Here is an 11,094-nt window from a genome sequence, read left to right as displayed (position 1 = left end):
GGTCAAATCAAAGAACATGTTGATCCAAACCGGAACAAACAGAGTATAGCGTAAAAAAAGATTTTCCGGAAGCTGAGAAATTCGTCGGGACTATACTACTGGAGTGCCACATCGACCAAGACCTTCGTCTGCCGTAGATCTGTAAAGCCGAACAGAGTCTGCTACTTCCAACAGAATAAATCCAGTCTAAAGCAAAAGAAAACAGAAGAAACGCAAAGACATCCTGTCACAACCACCACCACCTCATTTGTTTTTTTCTTTCGAATAATCAAAAAGATTTTGATAGAAACATATTACAAAAGATTAAGAGCTTCAAAACGTTATGGATCTATAATTTATACAAAAGATTATCTAGGAGGGCACTTAATATTATTAATCATCTTTGTACCATAATCTGTAAAAAAAAACACACAGTTAATTAGTACCATGTCTAACCAATATGGGGATCTATTTCCTTCGGTATTGCATTTGTTTGTGTGTTGTTCTCCATTATTGTATGTCGAAGAATCTATTGCCTTTTTCTTCTTCTCGTAGTTGGCTTACTAGTCCTAGGAATCTTGTTCTCTAAATCATTCACACATTATTTCCTAAAAAGTCATTACTCGTTTTAATGCATATTTCGTGTACACATTTGGTCGGTTTCAGGCAAAATCTGATGAAACATTTCTCTTGATTCTCAAATTAAAGAATTAGTATACATGTCCCATGGCATTCAAATTATAGCAACTTTTAATCAAAATCTATTTTAAAATATCTATGCTCCATTAAATCTGCGAGGATCGCCCCTGGGTTCGAGCCTTGGCCACTGCGGAATTTACATGTGGGCTGCAGCACCCGAGACCGAAGACCGTTACACGGTGAGCCACATGGTGATGCCCTGGCAGCGTCTATGTTCACTTCGGTCTCTAGTCTGGACCACCTCGATGGGGCCAGGATACTCAGTTAGCAAAAAAAAAAAAAAAAATTCTGTGAGGATCGGCCATGACTACACATTCTATACAGCTTTTGGGTGCTAAACACATGGACAAACATTTGTTTTATGCAATTATATATGTTTATGGCCAGTTTAAGTATACTACCGAGCATGTCAAAATTTGTTATATGGTCAGTAGTTTTCTTCTTAGAAAAGAAGAGACAACTTGTTAAAGAGTAGTTTATTATATCCACACTAGATTTAGTTTGCTTAACAAAGCTGAACATGGTTACAGAATCAGGTTTGACCATGAGTACTATGATTTAACATGCGGGTGTGGTCAGGTGCTACGGTGGACTCAAAAATGTGGTTAACACTCTGGTTCGAAGCCTACCACTTAGATTTATCAATTTAGGTGGCCGTACAGTGGATATCTAACTCCTACATTGAACAATCACACTGGTGAGTCGGATCTCAGGAGATTAGTCGGGTCTTTGGTTCAGATATCCTCGGGTTATCAACAAAGAAAAAAAAAGAATATGATGGTAATCAAAATAGTATAAAGAGTGTGAAATAGTAGTTTAGATGTGCGTAACTTACCCAGTCCAGTAATTAGCAAAATGTACCTGAGAAGAGTTCTACAAGGGCCCATTATTGAAAACCCCAAAGTCTTAGAATGTGCCATTACATTGATCAAGCCAGGTAGGTAGTAGATATATGGACCGTAACAACTAATTTAATTCCATTACTTGTTCTATGTATGGCCCATATCTTACAGATGGCGGAATATGATTGGATATCGACGTGTTCTTTGTTTACGCACAGATTGAAATAAAAATGCAAAAAGTTGACAGAAAAATAGAGAGAAACAGTTTGAGGGGTGCGAGTGAGATGGCGAGGTCAGTGAAGCTGCTTCTATGGAGTCTTCTTCTTCTGGGAACCCTAACTACTATTCAGGTACATTTTATGAGCCTCATTATTCGATCGATTGCAGCAAATATCTTGTATTGAGTTATCACAGGAGGGATCTCTAGATAGATATTACCGAATTGAATTGCGATTGTTTATGTTGTTATTGTATATAGAGTCATACTTGTATATTGAGTCCGGTACAGTACATATGAGTCATACCGAGATTGATTCCGGTTTAGTCCTGTATATAAGCTCACCTCTCTGTACATTTTCTTAATTAATGAGAATGAGGTTTATTTACTGATATGGTATCAGAGCTAGGTTGATCGGAGTTATGTAGATGATAGGGCGAATGGATGTTATCGGGAGAGTTTGATACCTCAAAACGATCTGAGGATGAAGAAGGGGAAGATCGCATAGGACTGACACGAGGAGGAGCTCCTTGACTATCGCGCGGCGCATGTGAAACAGAGAGAGCACCGGGAGTTAATGGAGATCCGGATCTAGATCCAGGAGGATCTGGAGAAGAACGACGATAGCGTGACTTGCAGTTCCGCTTTCCCATTGATATCAATCGCAGCTGATTTTGAAGATCGAGAGCTGAAATTGCACGGGAGAATGGTGAGTGTTGCAAGAAACGGAAAGATCAGAGTACGGTGGCGAAGAAGAACGCCGATGAAGCGCCGATGAGACGCCGGAGAAACGCCGATGAGACGCCGGTGAAATCGAATCGCGGAAGAGTTTGTTAGGGAATGAGATTCTGTTGCTCTTATACCATATCAGTAAATAAACCTCATTCTCATTAATTAAGAAAATGTACAGAGAGGTGAGTTTATTTCAAGAATGCTTCTGATATCTGGAATGATCTCCATACGCGCTATCACAAGTCCAATCTTCCTCGTTTGTACAAGCTTCGTCATCAAATTCAGACTTTTCATCAAGGCAGTCTATCTTTATCTTCATATCACACAAGGACTCAGTCAATGTGGGAAGAGCTGTCTAACATTCAGACCACTAATCACACAGTTGAAGAGCTATTAGCTGAGCGTGAGACTAATCGCATCATAGACTTCTTGATGGGATTGAATGATAACTATGAGAGCATCAGAAGCAGGATTCTCATGAAAAAGACTCTACCTTCTTTTTCAGAGATATATAATCTACTTGATCAAGAAGACAGTCAGAAGGAAGCTTGCATTCAGTTGGCTGCTGGTGCTAATACTGCTGCAGCTTTTCAAGTCTCTCAGTCTCCTGCCTCGACACACGTCAATTCTACTGGTTACCAAAGGAAGGATCGTCCCTATTGCTCATTCTGTCACCGTCCTGGACATGTTGTTGACCGGTGCTATAAAAAGCATGGTTATCCAAACAGCATGAAACCATCTCCTAAGGTTGATAGCATTGACAGATTCTCTCCTGCGGTTTCAGCAAATATTGTAGTTAATGACAGTGTTCAGTTGGTTGAGACTACGTCTGAGGATCTCTCACCACAGCAGATTCAGCAGTTGGTTTCTTTCCTCAGCAACAAGCTTCAGCCTCCTGCGTCTCATCCCATTCCAGAAGTTCACTCTGTCTCAGCTTCCATACCTTCATCTTCTTCAACCACTTGTCCTATCTCCGGTAACTTTCATCCCTCCATTCTTTGTTCTTTCACCGGATTAGATAGGCCTTATGTCTGTTCCACAAACCAAAACATCACAGCCCTTAACGCATGGGTCATTGACTCTAGCGCTACTAATCACATCTGCCACCAAAAATCTTCTTTCCTATCGTTTAAATCCCTCCCTGATACTTCTGTTCGCTTCCTAATGGAGTAATGGTTGACATTGTCGGAATAGGTTCCATAGAGTTGGGTAGTGATCTTCGTCTATCTGATGTTCTGTATATTCCTCAATTTAAGTTTAACCTCCTTAGCGTAAGCTGTCTCACCAAACGTCTTCACTGTCGTCTTTGGTTTGATGAATTTTCTGGTGGTATTCAGGATCCTACACGGGAATTAATGATTGGAATGGGTAGAGAAGTTGCCAACCTTTACTTCCTGGATATAGAGTCTTTATCTTCTCCAGGTATATCGTCTCCAATAATTGTTGCTTCTGTTTCTAGTTTAGATACGTGGCATAAACGTCTAGGGCACCCATCTATGTCCAAATTACAAACTATGCAAAACATTTTAGATTTCCCTAAGCAAAGTAAATCAGATATTCATTGTAAAGTTTGCCACTTATCGAAACAGAAACATCTTCCTTTCACATCTCAAAACAACTTAAGTGGGAACCCTTTTGATCTCCTTCATATAGATACTTGGGGTTCATTTTCAGTTCCAACACATGATGGGTTTAGGTATTTTCTCACCATAGTCGATGATTGTTCTCGGGCAACTTGGGTTTACTTACTTAAGTCTAAGTCTGATGTGCTTACCGTGTTTCCTAACTTCATAGCTATGGTTGAGACTCAGTTTGATAGGAGGGTTAAGGCAGTTAGGTCCGACAATGCACCTGAGCTCAAATTCACTTCCTTTTATAATTCCAAAGGGATTATTTCTTATCACTCCTGTCCCGAAACCCCTCAACAAAACTCCGTCGTGGAACGAAAACATCAGCACATTTTAAATGTTGCTAGATCTCTTCTTTTTCAATCCCACATTCCCCTCTCTTATTGGGGTGACTGCATTCTCACTGCAGTTCACCTCATCAATCGTCTTCCTGCCCCTATTCTCAACGATAAAAGTTCTTTTGAAAAACTCACAAATAAAATTCCTGATTACACTCAGCTTAAATCTTTTGGCTGCTTATGCTACATTTCAACTTCCCCTAAGAACAGACATAAGTTTGATCCCCGAGCTAAAGCATGTATCCTCATCGGATATCCTGCTGGTGTCAAGGGTTATAAACTTCTTGACATCGAAAACAACTCTATTCACATCTCACGTCATGTTGTTTTTCATGAAGAGCTCTTTCCATTAGTAGGTTCTGGTCTCTCTTCTGATTTTTCGAGCTTTTTTCCTGATCAGATTCCTAAGACTCCTGTAACATCACTTCCTGATGATGAGACTTCTTCTCATTCATCTTCTGTAGAGAATCTGCCCACTGCAGTTCCTACCGATGTCACTGAACCTTCTGTTCAAACATCTAACAGGAGATCTAAACAGCCTGCTTACCTAAAAGATTACTATTGTAATGCAATAGGATCTTCAACCCTTCATGAAATATCTCAATTCTTATCGTATGGCAAGATTTCTCCTTTATACTTATCTTTTTTAGTTGCCATCGATTAAATCAAAGAACCCAAAACCTATTATGAGGCAAAGAAACTTCTGGTTTGGGATGATCCAATGGACGTTGAGATTGATGCTTTGGAAGGAACTGGCACTTGGGAAATCTGCACTCTTCCTCCGGACAAAACTCCTATTGGTTGCAAGTGGGTTTTCAAAGTAAAATTCAACGCTGATGGTACAGTCGAGCGGTATAAAGCACGGTTGGTTGCCAAGGGTTTTACTCAGCAGGAAGGAGTAGATTATCATGAAACCTTCTCCCCTGTGGTCAAGCTTACTACTGTAAAGCTTATTCTTGCCCTTTCAGCCATTCATAATTTCTCCTTGCACCAATTGGACATCTCTAACGCCTTCTTGAATGGGGATCTTGATGAAGAGATTTATATGCAATTACCTCCGGGATATGCATCACGAAAGGGGGACTCATTGCCTCCTCATGCTGTTTGTAAGCTTCACAAATCCCTCTATGGACTCAAACAAGCATCAAGGCAATGGTTCCTCAAGTTCTCTACTACTCTTACATCTTTGGGCTTCATTCAAACTTACTCTGATCATACGTGCTTTCTCAAGCATGCACCCTCTTTGTTCCTCTGTGTTATTGTCTACGTGGATGATATTATTATCTGCAGTAACAATGACACGGCCGTTGATCTCCTCAAGACTCAGCTCAAGTCTTGTTTCAAACTTCGTGATCTTGGTATCATGAAATATTTTCTCGGTCTTGAGATTGCGCGATCTACTGAGGGCATTCATATATGTCAGCGTAAGTATGCACTTGATCTTCTTGATGATACGGGCTTACTTGGCTGCAAGCCTTCTTCCATCCCTATGGACCCTGCTGTGAAACTTTCAACCGAAACTGGAGGTGATTTTGTTGGTGCTGGTGCTTATCGTCGGCTAATTGGTCGCCTTATGTATCTTCAAATTACAAGACCTGATATCACTTTTGCCGTCAACAAGCTCAGTCAATTCTCCTCTGCTCCTCGTAAAAGCCATCATCAGGCTCTGCTTAAAGTTTTGCATTATGTTAAAGGAACAATTGGCCAAGGGCTGTTCTACTCTTCTCAAGCTGAAATGCAGATGCAGGCTTTTGCAGATTCGGATTGGGGTTCATGTCAAGATTCTCGTCGCTCAACGTCTGGTTTCTGTATTTTCCTTGGTTCTTCATTGATCGCTTGGAAGTCAAAGAAACAACAGGTTGTTGCGAAGAGCTCTGCTGAAGCTGAGTATCGCAGTCTCTCGGTTGTCACTGATGATTTACTTTGGTTTACTAACTTCTTCACTGAGTTACGTTTGCCTCTGTTGAAGCCATCTCTGTTATTCTGCGACAACGCTGCTGCGATTCATATTGCTCACAATATCGTCTTTCACGAGCGTACTAAGAACGTGGAGATGGATTGTTATAGTGTGCGGGAACGCTTGGTGGCTGGTATCTACAAGCTTCTTCATGTTCGGACTGATCTACAATTGGCAGATCCCTTCACTAAACCTCTATATCCAGCACCGTTTCAGAGACTAATGGGGAAAATGGGTCTTCTTAATATCTTTGTCCCATCTTGAGGGGGACTGTTATTGTATATAGAGTCATACTTGTATATTGAGTCCGGTACAGTACATATTGAGTCATACCGAGATTGATTCCGGTTTAGTCCTGTATATAAACTCACCTCTCTGTACATTTTCTTAATTAATGAGAATGAGGTTTATTTACTGATATATGTCTTATGGTAAATCTATAATGGTTTAAACAAGCGACGTAAGAGATTCAGGAAGTGGAATAACGTACTGTTTGTCTGAATTTGTTCCTTTTAAGATTGGGATTGCATGATGTGTCACAAATGTATATGTAAAATGAGGCTGATGATAGTGAATTGTATTTGATATGTGGATGATTCAGGCCAAAAAGTCAAAGGAAAAGATCACAAACAAGGTTTATTTCGATGTCGAAATTAATGGCAAAGAAGCTGGTAAATGACCTTATTTTGATGATGCATCTTGGTGGTGCACTTACTACTTGTGCTGCTTTGTGTTAAAAAAGACCTCATCTTTTTATTATTTTTATGCAGGTCGTATTGTCATGGGTCTATTTAGCAAGACAGTCCCTAAAACTGCAGGTACCCTTTACCCTTCTTGTACCAGCTTAGCTCTGAGTGAAACATTCATAAAAGGACTTAACTTTCTGATTTTTTTTTTTGTTTCTACAGAGAATTTCCGAGCTTTGTGCACAGGTAAGAGAACAAAATATCTTAATGTCAATCGAATAATCTATACCTTGAAATGAAAGCTTAGCATAAAGTGTATTCTCACAGGGGAGAAAGGAGTAGGGAAGAAAGGGAAGGCTCTACATTACAAGGGGAGTTCCTTCCATAGGATCATACCAAGCTTTATGCTCCAGGGAGGCGACTTTACTGATGGAAATGGTATGGGAGGTGAATCTATTTATGGCGAGAAGTTTGCTGATGAGAACTTCAAACTCAAGCATACTGGTCCAGGTTGGTGCTTTTGCTTCTTCACTATTCTCTGTTCACAATGTCAAAAGGCCTTAAGTGAGGTTTTAGTAACCTGATCTTTTTTTTTTTTAATTCACAGGGTATCTATCAATGGCAAACGCTGGTGAAGACACCAACGGATCACAGTTTTTCATCACGACAGTAACAACAAGCTGGTGAGTACATGATCAGTGGGATTTCAAGATTTGTTTTTTGATCATTTTTTTTATATTAGAAAGCTGAGGACTTGTGTACAGGTTGGACGGGAGGCATGTAGTGTTCGGGAAGGTAGTTACAGGAATGGACGTGGTGTACAAGATCGAAGCTGAGGGGAGTCAGAGTGGAACTCCTAAGAGTAAAGTTGTGATTGTTGACAGTGGCGAGCTTCCTCTGTAACTCAACTCTCTCATGTAGCTGTTTTCTCCATCTGATCCTCCATTGCTCCTGTGCTTAGTGCTTTGAACGACTTTTATGTTTAAAACGACCATCTTAGCCATTTAATAAAAGATTAAACCATTCTGCTTTTTATCTCTTTCTGTCTGCTTATAACTCAATCCAGATTTACAAATGTTAGAACCCAGGAGTTGTGTTCTAAGTTGTAACCTAAAAGTAAAAGTTTATGAACAAAGTATGTTACTGTCTTGTGTCAGCCAAAGTGTTTCATAACTCTTAGATAATGTGAAAATAGAAAAAAGGATGACTAAGGAAGAGAAGTGTTGCTTAACATTTACTTTGCACACAGCTAGAATGAGATATATAGACAGAGAGATATAATTATAAGATCTAAAGCTAAAACCTGAGTTTAGTTTTAACTTAAATCAGAGTCACTCTCTGTGTCTAAGAAACTGAACTCTCTACTACATCCCTCAAGCTTGATCAGTAATGTTCCTCTGTTCTCTTCACAATACCCAACTCCTTCCCTTTCTAGCAGCTTCGTCACCTGATCATCAACAATCAATATACCTTAACTGCAGTACTCAATTCTTGGTTGTGGTGTTGAAGAAACTTACCGATTGTTTCACTTTGGACTTCCCAAACCCATGAGACCCACATCCTGTGATCACACGTAGTGTCTGAATGGCTGGTTCATTTCACAATTTGTTAGAGAAGAATATATCGTAAAAGAAGAAAAGACTTGTAACTGAGTTTGGTGAGTACACTTACAAGGGACATATGCTCCGAGCAAGAGATGCATCTTCAATAGCTTCATTGCTTGTTTAACATGTTGACCATGCAGATCAATGGTTATCACATTCTCTATACCCTTATTTCTGCATAAATATAGATCCAACGATGGCTTAGTCCACAATAAAAATCCAAGGTGAAAGCATATCATCAGCATAACTTCTATAATGCCTAAAAACAGCTAACCTAGCGACGAATATATCTTGGCTTGCCCTCTCATCTGCTCGCTGAGCTAATTTAGATGCCGCTCTCCCCTAATAAGAATAAGGACACAAGGTTATGACTCGCTTCCAAAGAGGTTGCTGCAATAGCATGAAACATATAAGACCCATGAGGTGCACCTTTTCAGAAAGGTAAGCCGCATGAGCCCTCCCTCCTTTCGAATATGCTTCTGCAGGCTTCGACCAAGTTATAAATGCATTAGTTGTTATTTTATGTTAAGGAGTCCACCGGTGCTAGAGATATGGAACCAAGTAAAACTTACTTTTTGATAGTATGACTTCGTTACATTCCACTGGTCATTTGCACCTTTTCTAAGCTCATGATATCCACCATCCTTCACTGCAAGTCTGCAACACATGTATGGATCGATTGGTAATGCAATTAATTCAAGAGTTGCGACACAAACAAGCAGTCGAGACCTCAGATGTTGCCAATGACACCATAGCAAAAAATGCCAAGTGTTTCATCGGGTAAAAACACCAAACATCAGAAGCTCAGAGCCTGAAAACTCATGGCAAAATGAGCCTTCTATTTGCAGCCAAATAAGCAGATACTAAAGTCATAGTAAAATACCATAGTTTTCAGGCTGGGAACCTTCACCACTAGATGAAGAAGCATCAATCCCAAGTGACTGCATTTTCTTTGCGACGTTTCTCCAACTCATTGTCTTTGGTTCGTGTTTAGTACTCTGGGGAATGTTGAACAGAGACTCCAACACCTTTTGTGGATGAAAAGGCTCACAACTTCCTTGTCTAGTTGCAAAAGGATCACTCATGAGAGCTTTCGAGTAATCCCTACCATGAGAAAAAACAACAGGCCATATTTTTAGTTATGACTTCTTCCACAATATTGAACAATACTAAATGTTTTGTCTGTCTCAAATGTTATTTTAAACATCTGTGTATTCATGAATGTAATAGTTTATGTTGTAACAATATGTGAACAGCAATAACTAGGAGAAGGCTTATGAATCAAAAAGAAGTACCTTGGACTATAGCCTCCCCAGAAACTTGGCTCACTTTCGGAAGTATCAGTATCAAATGATGTATCCGCCAGCTGCTAAATATTTTCGGGAGATTGCACTTTTATTCTGTCAAATATATATCAAAACAGATCTGTAAAGAAAACAAAAAAGGTAAATAACTTACACTATCGCTGAATCCTATGGCCGAACATCTACCACTTATTGAATCATCATTAGTTGATGAAGAAGAAGACATGTCAAGCAACACATTCAAGGCCTAAGAAGAAACAAAATATCAAACTTTAAAATACATAGACGGGCCAGTATCAGCATATACCAATACTGCCCCCATGTAAGTTTTGAAGACAATCTGCTTACCTTGTCGACATCGTAGCCACATTGACCTGCAACAAAAAAAAGAGACTTTCATGTCAAACAATGAAGTCTCTACTCATAACTATGATCATGGCACATTACTCACACAAGACATCTCTAACAACAGCCATGCTAAGCTCGCAATCATCTCCAAGCATCGAAGCTAAGAACTGCTCAGCTTTCTCTCTATCCCCAGCTTTCTTCCCATAGGGCTCTTTAGACCTTTCCACAAAAGAAGGAAACTCTTTCTTCGGCTTCAAGTAATCCTTGGCAATCACGGAAGACACTATCCCCGTAGCGGCAATAACTCTACTCTGCTTGCTTCGTCCTCCCATAAACAAACTCTCTCTCGCCACGTCATCACCGCAGCAGCTGGAGCTCGACCCAGCCCCGTACTCAGAAGTAGACCCGGTTTCCTGACCCGAACTCGTCGACGGGTCATCACCGTTTTCCACCAGATCCGTCAAAAGCTCGGCGGCTTTGTTCAAATCTCCGGCAGCCTCTTCGCAGGTGTTGCGTTGTCATCATCATCGCAAGAGCAGCATTCATGGTGAGATCTTATAAAAAAATATTGTTAAAGAGTTTTGCTTCGTGATATGCTCAATTAGGTATAGCCATTCTCTTTATACTTTACTAGCAAACAAATCCGCGTTTTCGCGCTGATAGTTAAATAGTTTATTACAAATATAAATTATAAATATTAATAATATATATACTTGATGATTATATATATTTTAAATTATTATTTTTATTTATCTTTCAA

At 39.9% G+C, this 11,094-nt stretch overlaps 2 protein-coding genes across 2 annotated transcripts; one reads left to right on the top strand and one right to left on the bottom strand.

Annotated features, from left to right (window-relative positions):
* The first annotated feature begins 1,746 nt into the window (after positions 1–1,746).
* On the top strand, positions 1,747–8,113 carry LOC106336362 (peptidyl-prolyl cis-trans isomerase CYP20-1-like). The gene is made up of 7 exons (XM_013775174.1): positions 1,747–1,870; positions 6,994–7,063; positions 7,163–7,210; positions 7,301–7,324; positions 7,406–7,588; positions 7,686–7,761; positions 7,843–8,113. Exons 1-7 carry the CDS (start codon positions 1,751–1,753, stop codon positions 7,979–7,981), a joined length of 660 nt encoding a protein of 219 aa, XP_013630628.1. The 5' UTR covers positions 1,747–1,750; the 3' UTR covers positions 7,982–8,113.
* A 273-nt stretch (positions 8,114–8,386) lies between these two features.
* Positions 8,387–10,831, bottom strand: LOC106336363 (the record flags this gene model as incomplete). The annotated part of the gene is given in 11 exon segments (XM_013775175.1): positions 8,387–8,525; positions 8,596–8,666; positions 8,750–8,856; positions 8,957–9,024; positions 9,112–9,168; positions 9,255–9,331; positions 9,566–9,786; positions 9,978–10,048; positions 10,141–10,233; positions 10,335–10,360; positions 10,438–10,831. Coding segments are annotated over 11 exon segments (1,317 nt in total), but the record flags the coding sequence as incomplete, so codon positions are not given.
* Between the last annotated feature and the right edge of the window lie 263 nt (positions 10,832–11,094).

The sequence above is a fragment of the Brassica oleracea genome, chromosome C3, assembly GCF_000695525.1.
Source record: "Brassica oleracea var. oleracea cultivar TO1000 chromosome C3, BOL, whole genome shotgun sequence".
Taxonomy (NCBI): domain Eukaryota; kingdom Viridiplantae; phylum Streptophyta; class Magnoliopsida; order Brassicales; family Brassicaceae; genus Brassica; species Brassica oleracea.
Note: the sequence above shows the minus strand (reverse complement) of the source record. Positions and strands in the feature narration are given on the sequence as shown.

What these genes read in the sequence shown, in the direction of transcription:
- LOC106336362 (XM_013775174.1), top strand. Translation starts at nt 1,751, where the DNA reads ATGCAAAAAGTTGACAGAAAAATAGAGAGAAACAGTTTGAGGGGTGCG. An exon ending in AATTAATGGCAAAGAAGCTG is followed by an intron (nt 7,064 to 7,162) that starts GTAAATGACCTT and finishes ATTTTTATGCAG; the next exon opens with GTCGTATTGTCATGGGTCTA. An exon ending in ACGACAGTAACAACAAGCTG is followed by an intron (nt 7,762 to 7,842) that starts GTGAGTACATGA and finishes ACTTGTGTACAG; the next exon opens with GTTGGACGGGAGGCATGTAG.